Consider the following 20,713-nt stretch of genomic DNA (forward strand, 5'->3'; position numbering starts at 1 on the left):
TAAGGTGCAGCAAGACCATAGAGGCATTTGAAGCCAATACAGAGAAAATTATAAAGCAAGTGAGAGTGAAAGGCGAGCCAGTGGAGTGAAAGAAGGGTAGAAGAATTGTAGTCACAGGGAGATAGATGGAGTAACCGAACAGAGGAGTTATAGATTTAGCAGAGAGGGGCCAGTCGATAAGCAGGGAGACCGAGAAGGATACAGAATATAAAAGATGAGAGAATACAAAAGAGGAGAGTAAAGACATAGCAGTGTGAGTGGTGAGGAATAGACGAGATCTACTAATGTTATAAAGGTGAAATCGACAGGAATGAGATATAGCAGAGAAAAAAAAGTTAAAGAATTGAAGATAATGTCCAAATTACCGGCATTAAGCGATGGTACAATAAAGGAGGAAGGAAAGGAGATGGATGGGTGAAATAGTAGAAGAAGGGAAGAAGATAATCTCAATTTTTGACAGGTTTAAATGGAGATAGTGAGTGGTCATCCAAGCTTGAATCGTTGGGAGACCTGAAGAAGAGGTAGATTGAAGTGACCGAGTGGAAACAGGAAAAGGTAGAAAGATTTAGCGTAAGAAAGGGATAGCGTAGAGAGGGAAATGTAGGGTTTGTGATTACAGAGAATACATAACAGAGAATGTTTTTTCAGCAAAAACCAGAACCGTGAACAAATATTGTTTTCTTTTTTTAGAGGGGGCCAATGTTTCTCTATATGCTTAAACCAACACTGAAACCCATTTCCACCCATGTTCCCCTTTTACCCCACTCCCATATCTATTTTTGAAAATGTTCAATGCTTTTTCTCTGTTTTTGTTTTTCAGTTATAGCATTCTCTGTAATTGTATTCTCTATTTTCAGTGGATACCGGAATGTAGAGGACCCAGCACAGAGCTGTGAGGTACACGATAGGTGGGAGGGCGAGGAGGAGGAGGAGGACTGGCCATGCTACGAGAAAGAAAAAAAGTTTGATCTTAGAGAGAAACTCAATTCAGCACAGACCCACGAAAACCAAGATGATAAAGAGACAAGAGACGAATAGTGTGTGCAACGATGTCAAAGACTGCAGAAAGATCGAATCTTATAAGAGAGAAGAGCTTAGAATAGCAAGTGGTGAGGAGAGCAATAGAGACAGTAAAGAGAGCAGTCTCAGTGGAGTGACGAGGACGGAAACCAGATTGGTGAGGAGAGGGAAGAGCATTAGCAGAGACATGGGAGGAAACTTGTGTGTAAACTATGCATTCAAGAAGCTTAGAAGGTAAATGCAAGAGAGAAAAAGGACGAAAATGTGCATGCAAAGTAGGGCCAAGGGAAGGTTTTTTCAGATAGAAGCGTGTTTGAAAGAAGGGAAGGCAGCATCCGAGAGAGTTATTGCAAAGAGCCATGAGAAAGGAAATAAGAAAAGGGTAAACCGAGGGAATCGGGGAAGAGGAGATGGAATCAGAAGGCACATAGGTAGGGTTTGCTTTAGCAAGAACCAAGGAGACATAATCAGTAAGAGGAGAATGGGAATATTAGCGAGGACAGGGAGACCGCAGGGATTGACAGGGGTGAAGGAGAACAGAAAGAAGAGGAAATAGAAGAGTGAAGAGCACATATTTTGTCAGAGAAATATTCATCGAAGCACAGAGAAGAAAGGGTTGGGGAATCAGGAGGAAGAGACCAGATGCGGTTCAGGGTGCGATACAAAATACAAGGTTGAAAAGAGTCGAAAAGTAATATTTTTTAGCAGCCAATAATATAGCATCTTAGATGGAGTGAGTAGAGAATATAGACAGAAGATACAGATGATTGGAATTTATGCCATTGACGCTAGGGCCTTCTAAGAATACGTTGGGATGAGTGGAGGGAGGGTTTCATCCATTGCTGGGAAGGTCTTCAAGTGGGCAAGAAAGGGGAAGACTGGTATAGAGTATCGAGAGTGTCCAGAAGAGAAGTGGTGAGTGTAGAAGAGACTGGTGAAAGTGATGAAAATGTCAAGAAAAGGGAGAAGAGAGGTGATAACAGTTTTAAAAGATGCAGGAGAGAAAGAACACAGATCAAGGTGCTTACAAAATGAGGATGTGGAAGGAGATGTTGGAAAGGAGGGTAAAAACAAGACAATTTAAGAAGAAAGTGTAAGAGGAATTAAATGGAACAGCGGCAACAGAAGAATTACTGGGAACATTTAAAAAACAAAACAAAAATTAAATCAAGAGAAGAACCTGACAAATGGAAAGTGGGGGTGGTAGGAATAGTTAGCAGATGGTAGGAGTCAAGTAAGGCTTAGAGTACGTGGAAGAAAGATGGAAACTGAAGTCACCAAGAAGAACAATAGCGGACTCAAATTGAAGAAGAGAGGAAGACTTACATTACTTACCGTAAAAGCATTTCTGATTATTGTATCTGCTTAGATTCACATGCTGTGCATATGGTCTGACATCCAGTGGTAACCGCGGAGTATTGCATCTCATCTTTCGGGGACCGAAAGGGGACGTCGGCATAGGCGTGTCTGAAACACTATCCCTATCGTGACGTGTGTAGTACCCAAAATCCCTCACGCGCCGAGGTCCCTCAGATTGTATTTTTTCTGCCATGAGGGAGCCCAAGGCTATAGTGGGCGAGTACATGAAGAGAGAAAGTAGTAAGAAGTCTATATTGCTTCCACCCAGAGCGGGGAGGCAGGGAGGGTGCATGTGAATCTAAGCAGATCCAATCATCAGAAATGCTTTTACGGTAAGTAGTTCATGTCTTCTGATGCTTGTTAATCTGCTTAGACTCGCATGCTGTGCATAGACTAGCGAGCAGTACCCGGAGTTGGAGGTGGGTTGTGAGAAGGAACAATAGAAAAAAGATGTCTTAGTACTGCTTGTCCCACCTGAGAATCAGACCTAGAATGAGTGTCTAGGCAATAGTGTTTTGTAAAGGTGTGTACAGAACTCCAGGTTACCGCTTTGCAAATGGACTCTAGGGGAACATTTGCAATGAATGCTATGGATGCCCCAGTGCCTCGAGTAGAATGTGCTCTAGGCTTGAAGGGCAGTTCTCTCTTTGCAAGAGTGTATAGTGTGATGCATTTGAAAATCCACCTTGATATTGCTGATTTAGAGACAGGGTCCCCTTCTCTACCAGCTGTCACTGAAACAAAGAATTGTTTAGTTTTCCTCAGTGGTTTAGTTCTATCCATGTAGAACATGACTGCCCTGCGCACATCTAGTGTGTGAAGGCTTCTTTCGGCCATGTTAGTAGGTCTCTGGAAGAACGTGGGTAGTTCGATTGACTGGTTCACATGGAACTTTGAAATACATTTCGGGGCACTGTCTTGTAAGTCAGGTCTTTCAGACTAGACTTATGCATAGGCTCAAAAGGGGGTCCCATGAGCCTAGTTAAAACCACATTTAGATCCCACCCAGGGGCTGGGTGAGTGATGGGGGGATACATTCTTTTAACCCCTTCCATAAAGGCTTTAATCACACGTATTTTCCACCACGACGCCTACTGCTGTGACGTGGTGTAGGCTGACAACGCTGCTAGGTGAACCTTTAAGGAATTGAAGACTAACCCAGAGTCCAACAGATGGGTTAGATATAACACAATGTGTGAAGGCGAGCAATCGGTGGGATTGACGCCTTTGGAACTGCACCAGATGACAAAACGTTTCCATTTGCTGGCATAGCAATAACGTGCGTTAGGCTTTCTTGCCTCCCTCAGTATGTCCATGCATCTTTGAGGGAGTTGCAGATGTCCAAACTATGACCTCAGGAGCCAGGCTGCTAAATTCAGAGTTTGTGGGCATGGGTGCAGAGTCTCCCCTCTGTCCTGAGACAACATGTTGTGCGGGCAGGGCAGCTTGACTGGTGGGGAGAGGGACATTTCCATCAGGTGCGCGAACCAAGGTTGGCTGGCCTACATGGGAGCCACCAGAATCATGGTGACTGTTTCCTGGTGCATCTTGTGTACCATCTTGTTCAGAAGGGGAGTCCGGGGGGGAAAAGCGTAGACACATTTCCCCGACCAAGTTATCCAGAGACCGTTCCCCTTGGATCGGTTCTGGGGGTACCTGGAGGCGTAATCTTGGCATTGGGTGTTCTCCTGAGTAGCGAACAGGTCGATCTCTGGAAACCCCCATTCTGCGAAGACGTTGGATACAATTTCTTCGTGCAGTCGCCATTCGTACTCTTCTGGCAGAGGAAAATCTCTGCTGAGTACGTCTGCCAGAAGATTGAGTTCCCCTGGAACATGTTGGGATATCAGGAACATCTTGGATAGCCCTGGAGAGTGAGTGCCCCCTGTTTGTTCAGGTAATACATTGCTGTTGTGCTGTCGGTTAGGACCAGCACTGTATTCCCTTGCAGTTGCTCCTGAAAGGCTTTCAATGCTTTGAACACTGCTAGTAGCTCCAGTAGGTTTATATGGTTGGACGCTACCTGAGGGGACCACACTCCGTGCGCTGTCTGTTGAAGCAGGTGAGCCACCCAACCCATGAGAGATGCGTCTGTCGTGAGAGGGGCTTCCACTGCAGGGGTGGTGAAGGTTTTCCCTTTCAAGAGGTTCTCCCTCGACCACCACTGCAGAGGGAGAACGAGGGCTGGCGAGACAACCAACGGATTTTCCCATTGTCCGCTGGCCTGACACCACTGGCTGTTGAGCCACTCTTGCATGGGACGCATGCGCAGCCGCGAGTGTGGAACCAAGTATATGCATGACGCCATCATCCCTAGCAAACGCATAGCTTTATGTACCGTCACCTCTCGACTGGCTACATACTGAGGAACCTGAGAGAGCATGTTCTGAACCCGCTCGCTGGAAGGGAAGACTAGACCGTCTTCCGTACAAATTAGAGCCCCCAGGAACTGTTTTACTTGGCTGGTGACTAAGCTGGATTTCTTTTCGTTGATAGAAAATCCCAGGCTGAACAGTAGGTCTACTGTACATCGAACAAGTCCCCCGTGATGAGCTAATCTTCGAGGTAAGGGTAAACTGGAACTGAAAGTCTGCGCAGGTGTGCCACTGCCAGGACCTTGGTAAACACCCTTGTCGCCGAAGCTATGCCGAAGAGGAGTACCTTGAACTGGTAGCGTTTGTCCTGAATCACGAACCTTAGGAGTTTTCTGTGCACTGGCAGCATTGAAATATGAAAGTATGCATCTTTCATATCCAATGTTGTCATGAAGTCCCCCTGTTTTAGCAATGGGATCACCTCTTGCAACTTCTGGGGCTATATGAACTTGTTCGCTGGGCGCAGGTCTAGAACAGGACGCATGGTGAGATCCTTTTTGGGTACAAGGAAGTACACTGAATAGATACCCTTGTTTACCTGAAGAATCGGGACGGCTTCTAACGTTTCCTTTCCCAGCAGCGCTTCCACCTCTTGGATCAGGATCTGCAGATGTTCCGGTGAAAGGCGTCGATGTTTCGGCGGTCTGAACTATGGAGGTCAGGCGAATTCCACGCAGTAACCGTGGGCGACCGTCTTTAAGACCCACTGGTCTGAAGCTATCCCCTCCCATGCCTTGAGGAAAGATGCTAATTGCCCCCCGACCTGGGAGACATGGGAGGGGACCTGGACTTGGTGGTCATTTCTGACCCAAAGTTAACGCTCCTCTGGAATTGGAGCCTCTGCCTCTATTCTTTCCGCGTTTCTGACCCCTCTGGGGATAGTAAGTGGGGCTTGCAGCAGGTTGACTTGAGTTGAAGTTGTCCGTGCCGAAATTGTTTTGAGCGGTGCGGGCTTATCCTCGAAAGGACCGCCGAGAATTACTGCCCCTCTGTGAAGAGGGTTTCTGGGAAATTTGGTGCAGCGACTTAATCGTCTCGCTCCTCCTTCGCTGTCTCCAACGCATCGTCTACCGCCTTCCCGAAGAGGTTGGCCTCTTCGATGGGTTTGTTGATAATGGATGCCTGAGTCTCAGGCCTGAAGCCCGACATGCGCAGCCACGCATGCCTCTTTAGGAGAGTACCCTATGCGAGAGATCTGCCTGTTGTCTCTGCGGTGTCCAGGGTATTCTTTACCACATTCTGATTGGCAAGTTTGCCCTCCGAGACAATGGCGAGAAGCTTGGCTCTGGTTGGTTCCGGAACCTCTTGAAGGCCTTCCTGGAGTAGGTTCCACTGGGCGTTGACGTAGCTTGCTAGTAACGTCGTGTTATTGGCAATCCGGACAGTATAGGCCGCCGCCGTCGTAGCCCGTTTGCCTAAGGCAGACAACCGTTTGGACTCCTTGTCCGGGGTGACTCTCCCGTGGCAGGGGGAACCCCTGCTCTCTTGCGAGTGTTGGTCACCACCAGCGAGTCTGGGATTGCGTGTCCTTTGATATAAAGCGGGTCGGTGGGGGAGGGTCAGAAAAGTTTTTCGACCCTTGGGTTCACAGCCCTAGTATGAGCGGGTGTGAGTAAGGAAGGGGCCAGCCCTCTCTTTACAAAGCTCAAGAGAGGGATAGACTGGCTTGCCGGAGGCTTTTCATTAATAATGTCCTCTGCGAAATCTTGTTCGGGAAAGGCTTCAAGCGTGGCAATTTTAAAGAATTCCGCTGCTTTTTTCAACATGTTGTTGAAAGCCATTTGATCATCCACCGGGGAAGCTTGTTGAATCGGGGTGGATGGGGGAGAGTCGAGGCAAACGATAGAGTTGTGATCGTCCTGCTGGGTGTCCTCCCAATTGTCCGTTGCTCCTTGATCTTCCTCATAGTTGTCCAGAAAAGAGGACTCTTCTTCTGTATAGATGTCTCTATACGTGTCCATCTGGACATCTTCTTGATAGTCAACTTGGTGTTGGACATCTAGGTGTTGGACATCTTCTGTTTGAGGGTTAGAGTCTACCCGAGCTTTTTTCGGCGGAGGTTGATCAGAAGCCCCGAAAAAACTGCTCCAGCCGATCCATACACCCCTCGAATTGCTCCGTGGTCCACTTGGATGACCCAAATGGACCTAGCTGAGTAGGAACCGTGTTCTCTGCCCTAAGGCGTTGAGAGGATCTTCTCAGGGTGCTTGAGAGGAGTACCTGGCTTTCTTCGTAAGAGTCTTCAGGATCGTCTTCCAAACCCGTGGAAACCTTTTGGGCGGATTGGCCCATAACTGTGGGCGGAACTGGTACTAGCTCCACCGCCGTAGCAATCCTATTGATGCTCTTACGTATAGTCACCGAATCTTCGGGAGACAACGCCTCCGATGATGTGTCGGCAATGGAAATGTCTTCCGCGGCTCCAGAAGGGCCAGCGGATGGCTTCTCGGGTAGAGGCCTACTCGTAGGTTTCGGGCCTGTACGGGCCTTGGAAACCTTGGAATCCGTCGAAGTTTCTTGTTCTGAAACTTTGGCGCGTGTAGTTTGGGGAGTAGCGCCCTTGTTATGTTGGTTATGCCCAGTCATGCGCTGCTGCGGATGCGGGGAAGGGTTTGGACCTGACCGATCCGTGGGCGCCGCCGAAATTTCCGGCAGGCCCGTTGGCGCTTTCGTCTTCTTCGACGATGTCGTCGAGGACGGCGTTTGGGTTGTGTGCTTGGTGCGGTGCGATTGTACGCCCCCGTCGCCGGGTGTGTTCCCTGTAGCAAGACCGGGGTCGAGCCTGGAAGGGTAGAGGACGGGCGTGGCGGCCCTAGAAGTGTCCGCCTCAAGGTCTATAACGTCCGCATTGGACATTTGGTCATCCGACGTGCCCCCGTCACTTTCGGCTGGTGTCGCGGCAGGGGAAGGAGGCTCCACGCGTAACATGCCGTACGCGGCCCACCACTTTAACCAGCGCTTCCTAAGGGTCTTAGGTTTAAGGAGTTTACACACCGAACACCGCCTTTCGTCGTGCTCTAGGGGGAGACATGCGTTACACGAGGTGTGCTCGTCGTTCCTCGGATATCTAACCCTGCACACAGGGCAGAATCTAAATGGAGTCCTTTCCATAGCAGAAGGGAAGGGTGACCAGACCAAAAGGGAAAGCAGTGGAAAAGAGGAAAGACATAACAGTATGGCAAACCCCGAGCCCACTCTCCCAACTGTGTAGGTCGGCCGGAAGGCCCGACAACGTGGAAGTCCAAACGCTGAATCTTAGGCGTCAGAACCCACAGCTGCAGACGATTCCCCCGTAGTCTTCGTCGATGATGACTTAACGGGGATAAACCGACAATTCGGTAAGATAAACAATGTCTCATGAAGAGCTCCGCTATAGGGCGACCAGTGATCTGGGCGGAAAAAAACAATCTGAGGGACCACGTCGCGTGAGGGATTTTGGGTACTACACACGTCACGATAGGGATAGTATTTCAGAAACGCCTATGCCGACGTCCCCTTTCGGTCCCCGAAAGACAAGATGCAATACTCTGCGGTTACCACTGGATGTCGGACCATATGCACAGCATGTGATTCTAAGCAGATTCACAAGCATCAGAAAGAAGGTTATCAAGGTCCTCACAAAATGAGCAAAATGAACAGGTCCAGGAGGCCAGTAAATCAGAAACGCGATAGGATGGCATTTAGGAAAACAGGCAAAGCGAAAATCAAAATTGGAGAAAGGGGCAAATTGAAGGAGCTACGAGTGGGAGTGAAAAATGTTGAGAACAGTATCCAACTCCCCCACCATGTCCAGACAGGGGAGGGGTATGAGAGAAGAAAGAAGAGGGCGTAGAATGGGCAGCCGGGGTTGCAGTATTAAAGGGGGCAAGGTAAGCCAGGTCTCAATCACAAAGTGGAATTGATAGTGAAGAAAGATGTCTAAGACAGAGGAGACTTTGGTGCATAGAAAGCAGGTACTCCATAAGGCAATGTTGATAGACTGAGAAAAATAAAAGAGGGAAGAGACAGATTATTCAGATTACGTAACTGATGGTGGGCAACAGGGGGCAGGGAGAAATGCAGTAAGGCATTGACAGAGAATAAAATAAGAGTAAAAGAGCAGATGAAAAGCAGGATTGTGGAGAGAACAGCAAGCAATGGTAAGCAGCACCATATATAAGGAAACAAAAACGTGCTGCTGTGTGCAGAATATGGCACAAGATGGCAAAGGAAAGAATGGAATGGGAGCAAACTCTGCAGTCTAGGGAAAGATAAATGGCAGCAGGAAGATGGGCAGAGGCACAACACAGTGAGATGGAACGCAATAGTACGACACAGAGGCCCTGTGGACAGCCACAGACAGCAGGGGACTTGGTCAGGCTTCGTCCCGGATAGGATCTTAAAGCAGTCCAGATCACTGTGGGGGCGGGTCAGGGACCAGGGTGTGACCTCAGGAGGCTACACGAGCAGAAGAGGTGCCTGGAGCAACGGGAAACACTGCACAGCCCGGCTAGACACAGGCAGGCACCAAGAGGCACAAGGTGCAAACACACTGATCCACTCCAGGTTTGTGAGGCCAAGTTGATTGGCTGGCCGCGAAAGTATTTGTTTTAAATCCCCAAATGAGATTTGTGGGCTGGCAGAAACCAGCCCCTGTGAGGGATACATAGGGGAAACCCTGCTCCTGAGCTGAGTGGTGCTGGATTTTACGAAGGTGAGCAGATCTGCTTACCTGCTCAAGGAGCTCCTGCTGGAATTTTAGGCCCTCCTCTGGCCATACTGGCTGGATGCAGTCTCAGTGTAGCTCCAGTTTGGGGTTTCGGCTGCTGGGTGTCAATCCAGAATTTTCCTTGGTCAGCTACTTAGTATCTTCTTGGGCAGGCCTTCCATCCTTGGACTATTTTCCAGCTTTTTCCTGCCGCTTGCTGCCAAGGTCTACCCCCTTGATTTTGGAATCTCTGGAGACTCCAACGCCCTGCTACATCTGCTTGTCTGGGCCGTCTCTGGGTGTGCAAGCCCCTGGGTGACCATATCCTTCATTGTGCCATTTAGAAAGAAGCCTTTACATACTGGGTTGTTCGGCTTTCATGGAATAGTGTTTTCAGGAACCAATACTAATCACTCTCCTCGAGACCCAGAGTTGGTGGGCTATTCAAGACATTCACTCTAAGGGGCCCCTGTGGTTGCCTGATTCTGCAGGTAGCCTTCTGCCACGTTTTCCCATTGGCTAATATGGGGCCGACTCCTGCGCTGCTTCTCTGCTCCTGGAACTGCTAGGTCTTGAACCCTCCACTAGATCCCCACCATGTCCCTTGGGGTGGATTGCATTCTTTTCTGTACCTGTGGGAATTAACTGGACGTACCTGGCTTTCCATCATAACTGCACATCTGCCTACAGACTTTGTACTGTTTCCTATGGCACACTTTTCAACTTTGGTCACCTATAAGTGACTGTGGAAGACACTTGCCTGGACTACAGCATTTTTCTAGTGCCCCCCCCCCCCCCCTTACCTCCTCCCGCTCTGGTTCCTGGACTTCTAACTCAACCAAGCCCTGGAATTGTAGAGATTTTCTCCGATTTGTTACGCATTTTAAAATATTTGTATTGCACTTGTGGCTGGGATATATATATATATATATATATATATATATATATATATATATATATATATATATATATATATATATATATATATATATATTGTAGGGTGTGCAATTAATTAATATGGGTTTTTTTTTATGATATGCATTTGACATGAAGGGTCATTATGGACAATGTTTCCATAATTGTATTTATATTTGGAATTGAAATATTTTCTGAACTGGTGTAATGATGTTAAGTGGCTTTTGTATATAAAACTGCATCACATTACAATTTGTTTTGGTTTTTTTAAATCACTGCTACGGTTTTCCTCCTTGATGTGCAATATGCCCTTTGGCAACTAGTGACTGTCTTCTTCAAATATATCCTGGACTTTGGTAGTCATGGCTGTGTTGGACATTGTGTTCTCCTGTCCACTACATCTAAATGGTACAACTGTGTTACATGCACATATATTTAGAATGTGGTAAGAAACCTAAACTAAGTCCTGTGGCACCCTTGGATCCTGAACATGTTTGTAATGGTCTAGTTGTCTTATCCTTTAATACCTCTCTGAAGGTCTAGGTGCACAAGTTATGCCATTGGATATGGAGCTTTTATTTTAGGGAAAGAGCAAGTTGGACGGTAACTGGCCATTTATTTTTGCGTGATGTTTACCAGAGTATTTATTTTTCCCCATCCTAAATACTGCATTCGTGACCGTCTAATAAAAGTGTGCATTTTTATTTCAGTATACCAGTGTGGTTCATGGTGTCTATTGAGATGAATTGATTCTCCCCTGCCAGCCTTCATCCCCTTGAAGTTAAGCTGTACTGCTCTGCTACAGCGACCATTCAAAACTCTGGTCTTTACTTTGGGCTTATGCACTATTCTACCAGTAGGTTAGATCTCTCAGCACTCACCAGAGGGTTTAAAAAGGATCTCCTTAACAGTTACCAAAAAAGGCAAAGGAGGTATACCTTTTGGACTGTGACCATTTCACCTTAATAATTGGGATCACTGCTGGTGGAAGGCAGCCCACCATGAGGACAGTCTCACGAATAGCAGACTAATAGGTGGAGGCAGAACCAGGACAGTCCAGAAGACCAGATGAGGTGGGTATTATAGTCTCACCCTTCCAGGCGATGGCAACTTCCAACATCAAGGCAGGACAACCACAGCAGTAGAAAGGAAAGTCGCAGCAAAACGGTCTGGAGATGGTTCCAGTACAGAAACCCTGGCTCAGCCAATGAAAAGGTCCAGCAGGAGGTTGGGGATGGGTGGGGTGAGTCCCAGGAAGGGCATCCGGCAGCCAAAAATGTTAATCGGAGAAGCCCAGGACACAGGGTTCAGCCAGTATGGTCAGATCTTGGCTTCAAAATAACAGGAGTCTTCCAGCAGGAGGGTATTGGTTACAAATGGAGTAAAGGCTCAGGGTTCCCCCTAGATAGACCACATCATAGGAGCTGGCCTAAGTCAGTCAACCAATCGCACTCTGGTGTCAAAAACAAAGGGCTAGGTAGCCAGCCAATCTGGTTGGCCCATAAAACTGACAATCACCAAAGGCCATCGCCATAGGATGGGAAATGGCTGGTCTAGGACCAGGAGCTGGTCTACATCTGTTAAAACTATAGCAGTTGCATTGCAGGGCTCCCAAAGACTAACCATGTTCACAACAGCGATATTAGGCCTACCTCGTTTCCCTGAACAAAGAAATCTCCAAAAAGGATGGAGGATTAGTAGGTGGCAGATGCTGTAAAGACATTTTCACTGTGTAGTTTACTTAAAGTAAAATAAGGTCCGTCTCTCCCTAGGTCTACGGGATGTTTCCTACCTATTTTACTAACTAAGGTGCGTGTAGTCAGTGTAAATGTCCCAAAACAAGTCCGTCCACCGTCCAAATCTAACCAACCTGACCCTACCACTAATATAACTAAGGCCAGGAGACCAACTCCCTTCTCCTGGTTGGTGTGTTTTGACAGACGGTTCTATTGTTGCAATCAATAGACCATTCATAAATAATCTCGTGTTATCCTCTAGCTTAAATTCTGCAGTTCGTTTAGGAGACTATTTTTCAATCCGTCTTTCTTAGAGATTGTCTTAGTTCTGTTCAGGTTCATTCTTTCTCTTTAGTAGGGTTCAAGACCCTCTTCCCTTGAATATTTCGGTTGTTCAATTTCCAATCATAATCCTCCTCTTGCCTTCTGGACAGCACTGATGCCATGATTCAGATCTTGAGTTCCTTCCTCTCGCTGATGGTGTCGGCGTCATTGTACTGGCGGGCTGCCCACCAGAAATGCTTTGTGGTCACGCCACCACCGAACTATGTTCCACCATGTTCGGCTCTCCTCCACTTTATCATGCTGGTTCACCAGCTTTTATCACTCTGCATTTTTTCGACAGCCCCACCACTTTCTTCTCTGCTATGTACAGGAGGCATCCCCTGGTTCTCTCGGCCCACGCTATCAGTTTTCCACCTTGCTGGGGGAACCACATTACTTGTATCGGCTTCCCCTCGGTTTTCTCTGCATCGTTACATGGGCAGCCTGCCCACCACTGTGCTGTCGTAGTTATGCCACCACCACTCTCGGCACCAGTGCGGTCAGACCTTCTCCTCACACCAAACAACTAGCCTCTCTGTTGCTGGCTTTCAGCAACTTTGGACTTTGCAGGCTCTGTGCTCGTCCATGGCTCCATCGCCAGCTACCATAACGTTACCAAGGGATCGCCCCAGCTACAGCATACGATTCTCTCTCGCTTCGCTTTCAGCTCCATCTCTGGGACTAACAAATACTCTACCTACAATCCACTCATCCCAGTGAGTTTAGGCGTTTTACTTAAAGAGCCAATTGCTCTTTTCCCTCGTTGTTAGCAAATGGCCTCTTTCTCTTCTGGCAAGTCTTGCTAATTGGACTGATTGGATATGTGAGACAGGGTTTATAGTCAATAAGTCGAATTTAAAAAAGTCGAATACCAAAATGTCGAAAAAAAAATAATAATTCAAATGTGTTTTTTTTTTATTTCTTTTTTTAATGGGGTGGTTCCCCCACCAGCACCCCGTTAATTTTATTAGCTAAAGCCAAAAAAACCTACATATAAAAAAATACAAAAAAACATTGATTTTTTTTGACATTTTTTTTCTCAACATTTTTGTATTCGACTTTTTTCATTCGACATTATGACTGGCCACCGTGAGACAGTCCCATATATGAATGTGATTTGGGTTAAGGAGTTCCTCACAGGAACTGCAGTCCTTGTCACCCAAGGGGTAGTCTCTCCTGGTGAGATCCCACTTGCATTGACCCCTAGGGAGGGTGTTGCGGAGCGGACTCCAGTCCCTAGCCTCATAGGGGAGAACGGGTTCCCTCAATTCATCACATTCCTCAATGGCCACCAAAAAGGAACCTTGGGCTAACAAAGCAGTAAATCGGCTTGCACCTCTGATAAAACCAAATTCATCACTCTGAAGGGATAAGAGAACATGTCATTACAAAATCCCATCTGAGGTTTATGGGGGCATTCACCACCATAGACTGGTGAGCGGGCATTTCTGGTGGCCGACAATGGACAAGGACCTAGAGCGATATGCGAGTGTGAGAGGCATGCAACGAAAGTGAAAAGGTACTCGTGCCACGAGCAGCCCCACTAAAGATGTCAGAGGTACTGAAGGGACCCCGACAGAGGGTAGCTCTGGACCCCATGGGACCATTTAGCAGTTTGCCTAATAATAAAAGGTTTGCCCTAGCCCTGATTGATTATTACTAAGTGGGCAGAAGTCAAATTTTTCAGTGAAGTCTCAGGAAATACTGACTGAAATTTCTTAGGAACATTTTCTACAGGAAGGCGTTCCCCGTCATCATTCTGATAGAAAATTTAACAATTAACTTCGAGAAATGAAATAATTCCTAAGGGACTACAATTGGCGCACAAGACCACTCCTCCCTATTACCCCCCAAGCCAAACATTTAGTTAAGTGTTTCAACAGGGTAGTAATGTATAAAGTGTTACTAGCCATTTGCTCAGGACTTCATGTGCTGGAGGAAGCGAGGAACATGGTGCCCTTCTACCTGCAAAGGGTACTTCCCAAAGTCGGAAGTTCCCTTTTTGAAGTTATGAAGGGAAGGAGGCCTCAGGATCTCACACACCCTAGTTGGTGTGAACAGGAAGTTAAGGGAAGTGGCGACCAAGCTGTAACCACAGACCAAACCTAAGAGTGAAGGGTAAGATGTACTTTGACAGAAAGCAAGGGGTTAGAGAAGGTAGGATTAGAGTGGGGACCCTTGTTAAGATAAAGTTAGGGCCCTCCGGACCTTTGAAGTATGATAGCAGGTACATCAATCCCGCTAGGGTCACAAAGGTTTCAAATTCTCAGGGGTGACTGAAGACAGCAGTGTGTGGGGTCTGGAGTGTGTTGCAATGTATACGTGATGCGCCCACATACTTATCTGTTCATCCACTAATAGAAGGGAGGATGTTTTATCTGGATTCATGAGCTCTGCTGCTGCCTGGAATTCATGGATGTTCAGAGGGGTTTGTGACATCAAGAGAGTGGTTGGGTGACGTGTTGGAGGGAGGGACCAGAGGGAGATTGCAGTTGTCATAGGACTAACAAACCATATCTGTCTTTAAATCATCTGTGCAACACAGAGCTGAGTAAAATTAAAGGGAAATAAACACCTTCAGAAAGATTGTCAAGTAGAAGTAGGCAGTAGAGTTTAAAAATACCACTAGTGAAAAATAATATTGCTTAATGAAATACAATACTGTATGAAACGGTTAAGATGGATTTCTACAATGAACCCTGCGCGTGGATGTTGGGAGGACAACCTATTAACGTGAAGAGGAAGATACTGGGGTCTAGCCAGCTCAATCAAGGTAGCTAGCAGTGTGGCAAGGCTTATACTGAGGAGGGGTGCAAGTGTTGTCTACTTCTACAATGATATAAACAAAAGAGGGACTCCAAAACGTACAGGCACTCAAATGGAGCAAACAGACATCTATAAACACAAGGGTGTGCCTGAACATACAAAGTCAAAAAATATCATTTGTGGAGATAACTATTATTCTCGTGGTAGCCTAAACAATAGATTAAATCAAATTCAATATTTTAATTTACTGGTCTCTCACCAGTCAAAGTAACCTTTATGAGGAAAAAAAAGGGGAAAAAGTATATTGGCATAAAAAATAAATTTGCTTTAATTGTTAGTTTGTAACAAGACAATGTGTCAATTTAATAAGTACATACAACATGAAAAACATACAAAAACAATGCAATTTACAAAGAGAAAAAAACAGGACTATTTAGTCCATACAATCAATGCGAGCAGAATTTATGCAAAGGTTCACAGAAGTAGGGGTAAAACCCCACTGGGAAAAAAACATGGGAACCCAATATATGGGAACTGACAAAAAATGATTTTCAGCCTGTGACAACACAGCAGATAAATGACTGTTTGGGTGACATTGTATATGTCGAAATTTTTTTCAGCCAAAATCTGGTTTAACACACAGCACTGTGCGACATTGTTTACATGGTTAGCCAAAATTAGGCTTAATAAACAATATTCTGTGTGATATATATTTTTTTTGTTGTAGCCATAATCAGGCTCTGGTTGACGCATGTACTGTGCCATTTTCACGAAATTGTTTAATCTGAGCCTTTAGGCAAGTAATGGTCAGCTAGGGATAGTTTAAGTTTTATTAGCTATCTCGGAAAACTCTTCTGATTTAAAATGTATTCACTGTTTTGCTAACACCAAATCATTTTTTGTCAGTTCCCATATATTGGGTTCCCATGTTTTTTTCCTAGTGGGGTTGTATCCCTACTTCTGTGAACCTTTGCATAAATTCTGCTCGCATTGATTGTATGGACTAAATAGTCCTGTTTTTTTCTCTTTGTAAATTGCATTGTTTTTTTATGTTTTTCATGTTGTATGTACTTATTAAATTGACACATTAGCATAAAGCAAATTTATTTTTTATTCCAATGTACTTGTTCCCCTTTTTTTCTCATAAAGGTTACTTTGACTGGTGAGAGACCAGTAAATTAAAATATTGAATTTGATTTAATCTATTGTTTAGCTACCACGAGATTAATACAGTTAGCTCCACAAATGATATTTTTTGACTTTGTATGTTCAGGCACACCCTTGTGTTTATACTTCTACAATGAGGCACACATAGCACTTCAATAATTCCAGTTAGACAGGTAAGTAGAAAAATATACCACGATTTATTAGGCCTTTAAATTACACACTAAGCAATGAAACCTCTAGGTAAAAGGTCTTACTGCTACTATAAAATACATATATACATTCACTCTTGTGACATGATAGAAAAGCATTTGATTAAAGCCGGTGCAATACAGGCAAGTATTCAGATTGAGAAAACACAATAGAAACACCTAAGCGCAACACTAAAACAGTTCCCCATTACTTAATACATCCAGCCCTGAGATGGATTGAGGCCTAGTGCCCTAAAGTCATCAGCTCCAAAAAATACACTCTTCAGGTAGGTTTATTATGGGATTGGACTTTGCCAGTGGTTGTGATTCAGAGTTCCAAAAAGTTCAAATAAGTAGCTCTCCAAATCCCACTACACTATGGTAGGACTCGGAAGATCTTTTACTAGACCACCACTGATCGAGAAAATGATTGTGACAGGACTATATGCCCAAGTAACTGCTGAGTAGTCAATGCTATTCTCAGGAGCGAGAGCATGGGATCAGGGGTACACAATGAGTCCACATAGTGAAGGACACAATTCAATTCAGACAGGAATGTATACAAACACAATATTTACTCGAGACCTGAAACACTAATAAAATGAAACTAGCAGGTGATATTGCATAATACTCCATGATAAGCACATTTTAATTTGCCATAAGTTCTTAAAATGCATTCAAATGACAAACACTTCAAGAGGTAAGTAAATTAATGCAAATAATGCAGTAAAAATGGAACCAAGTTACAAGTGGATTTCCCCAACTTCAGCAGTCCAATCCCTAAGAATGAGGGGGCCTTGTGCCAAAAAGTCACAGAAGCCACAATTTCTTACAAGAGATGCAACAAATTTACTAGGTAAGTAAAATGAAATGTATTCTTATCTTTCAGATAGTACTACTGAGGTTTGACAACTAAAAGGCAGTGGAATGTAAGTATACAAAAAGACTGATTCTCAATGTTACGTTGGGGAGGACAGGGGGGGTGACATGCTTTGTGTTTACTTATCCCCTATCGCTGGAGCTTGGATTTCCCATTGTTGGTACTGGTGAGGGGTGTCTAGGAGCTGTGGGTGCAAGGATTCTTCCTGTCAAGTCCAGATGCAAGTTGTAACCCGTGGTGATGAAGAAATGCAAGATTCCCTGATGCAGGCCTCTTCAGGACACTTCGCAGGATGGGGAAGGAGAGTTCCAGCGATGGTAGCATACACAGACGGCAGGTGCCCTTCCAGTCACGATTGAAGAAGCTTCTACAGGAAAGGGTCCCCTGAGGCTGGGAACCTTAAATTTGCTGGGAAGGTGACATACCACAAGCTGGTGATCACCAAAGTTCCAGGTGCAACCGTGGAACGGCACACTTCTGGGGAGGTAGCCCACGAGGGAGCTGGTCAGTCACCAGGTGGTCCAGGGACACTGCAGAAAGCTTTGCAGGCACGGATACTTGAGCATGGGCTGAAACTGGTCGTTTCCGCCAGTCCTGGGGTGAAGCACCTTCTTGATATCAGGACATAGGAGTAGTGCGTCACCTAGACTGCGCTGTAGTTGATGTTAGTTATCAGCAACATATGTCCCCGGGTCGTCATCAAGCTGTATTTCTTCATAGGGGCCTTGACTCCAACCACGATTTGGCGAATGGCTGCTGAAATTCTTTTATTTCAGATCTGGACTGGAAGCTCGCCAAAATCCTGCAATGGCAAGGATCCGTACCATTCAAACTGGCAGTGGTTATCGAACCATAGATAGCTAGCCACTGACCACACAATTCTCAGTGAAAAGGCTTGCCAGAAATGGCAATTCTGTCCCATTCAGGAAGAAGGGCAAAGGACAACACGGCCAAAGGACCAGCGGAAATCTTGTGGCACAACCATTTTAGAGCAACAGCTACTCTTAGTAGCCATTTGCGGTAATTACAAAAGTGCCAGTGTGAAAAGTCAAAAACAGAACAGAAAAAGATATGCTACCACCAGCCCATCCTAGTCACACTGCATTTCTAACCACAAAGTTCCAAAGGAAAATCTTAAGGATACAAAGTATCCTAACCACACTTCACTTTTAGGTGAAGTCCCTAGTACCGTTGTGTTATGCACGCTCTACAAATGTCAAATAAATAAGGTGATATGTGCAGCTCTAAAAAATACAAGGAATCCACTAAGGGAGTCAGTCTCCCCAGACTGACAGCGTTATATGGACTGATCAGTTTACTCACAAAAATGATCACAAAGCAAGGGAAGTTACCTCCAAAACATCAAGTCAGCAGTCCAAACAAAGCAAAAAGAAAGGCGATCACATAGAAATCTATGGTAGGAAATCAGCAAAAAGAAAATTGTTTCTAACAGAAACGTATGGCAGTGTTCAGAGATCGTGCATAGACAAGGTAGTTCCAGGATCAATCACACCAGGGGAGCAGTCAGTTAAACCATTCCAAACATTAAAAGACAGTGTCCTTTTGTATTGAATGTATTTTTTTCAAGTTTATTTAAAAGTGTTTTGGGATTGTCTAGTTTAATATTCTGGGACAATCATCCTGGAAAAATAAAATATTTGAGCAATGTGGTAAAGGGAAAGAACATTCCTACTTCTGAAGAGGTTTTTGAAAATAACATACTTCTGATGACTGAATCAGAATTGGCAACTTACAATGCACTAATTACCTGTAGAAGACATTGCAAGAGCAATGGGGCTCCTGCTTGAAATTTATATTAATCAATACAGACATCAATTGGCAATATATATTTTCTCAATCTAATATTATAGAAAAACTGGATTTGTTACAAACCAACTTGTACCTTTATAATAGAATTACATACTGTAACTGGAGTAGGTTACAGTTGAATTAAAAGTGGTTTTGCCATCTTCTGAAAGTGCTTTATCAACCAAGGTCTATTCTTACCACTTGTCCATTACTAGGGTTCTTGTGAGCATATGGCGGTCCTCTTATATGATTCCACATTTGTCCCGATGTCATTGCAAGCACAAAGCACTAGAAAGACAAAAATGTCAACAAAATAACCATCACTGCACCATTGATACCTGTAATAATGGCACTACATCATAGTTTGTACAGATTTTCAGGTTTTAACTGTATCACTCATAGCAGACTAACAGGTTACTTACCGCTGGTAACGTTCTTTCGATTGGATGTTCCTCCCACGTATTCCTCATCTTATGATAATTATCTTTACAGCTTCAGCTGCTTCTGAATTATTTTTTGACAGGGGGGTGCTGGGTACGGTCGTTGAGTCGATGTCCCTCGAGGGCCTCTGTTCGACTACGTCATCATCAGTATAAGTAATGCACGCAGCGCCCGTTGGCTTCAGTTCTGTTTTTTCCCACCTCCTGAAGAGGAATTACCAGGCTTACCTTCGACAGTAGCTCACAGAACGCGTAAATTGTACGGCGGGTTAGGCTGGATGGGATGATGAGGAATACGTGGGGCGGAACATCCAATTGAAATAATGTTACCAGGGGTAAGTAACTTGTTCTTTGAATGGATCGTGTCCTTCCACGTATTCCTCATCTTATGATAGATTCCCAAAGCAGTAATAATTTGGTGGTGGGACCGAATGAAGAACTACTTTTGCAAATTGTCCTCCCCGGTTGGAAGATGAGTCCAGACAGTAATGTCTCACAAAAGGTATGAATAGACGACCGTGCCGCTGAACAAATGCCTATGATTGAAGAGCAGCAGAGGTTGCCATGCCGCTTGTGGAATGTGCTCTAAAGCCTTCCAGCGGGTCCTTGCCCGCTAATCTGTAACATTCACCAATAGCCAGGACAATCCATCTGGATATGGTTTGCTTATTAACAGCTAGACCCAATTCGGGGCCAGTATAGCTAATAAATAATTGGTCATTTTGGTGAAATTGAGCCATTCTGGATATGTAAAAACAGAGCCCTTTTTCGTGTCTAGTCTATGTAATCTTTCCTCTTCCTTCCCCTTCCTCGGATGGGGAGGTGGATATAAAGTTGGTAAAGTAATTCTTTGTGACAAGTGGAAATCAGAGACTACCTTCGGTAAGAAAGAAGGTTTTACCTTGAGATGAACTCTCTTTATGGAAAACTGTACGAGGAGGCTTACAGGACAGGGTCTGCAACTCGCTTACCCTGCAGGCTGACGTTATTGCAATAAGCAAAACAGTTTTTAATGTAAACAATCTTAATGGGTAGGAGTGTTGAGGT

The 20,713-nt window shown here is 45.2% G+C and overlaps 1 protein-coding gene across 1 annotated transcript in view; it reads right to left on the bottom strand.

The window, feature by feature from the left end:
- MAGT1 (magnesium transporter 1) overlaps window positions 1-20,713 on the bottom strand; it is a 629,140-nt gene that overhangs the window by 269,250 nt on the left and 339,177 nt on the right. Inside the window, exon 6 of the mRNA XM_069612586.1 lies at window positions 19,425-19,514. Within this exon, the coding sequence (XP_069468687.1) occupies window positions 19,425-19,514 (90 nt within the window). The remainder of the gene's footprint in view (window positions 1-19,424; window positions 19,515-20,713) is intronic.

This window comes from Ambystoma mexicanum, chromosome 5p (genome assembly GCF_040938575.1).
Source record: "Ambystoma mexicanum isolate Mex_15411 chromosome 5p, UKY_AmexF1_1, whole genome shotgun sequence".
In the NCBI taxonomy this organism is placed as follows: Eukaryota; Metazoa; Chordata; class Amphibia; order Caudata; family Ambystomatidae; genus Ambystoma; species Ambystoma mexicanum.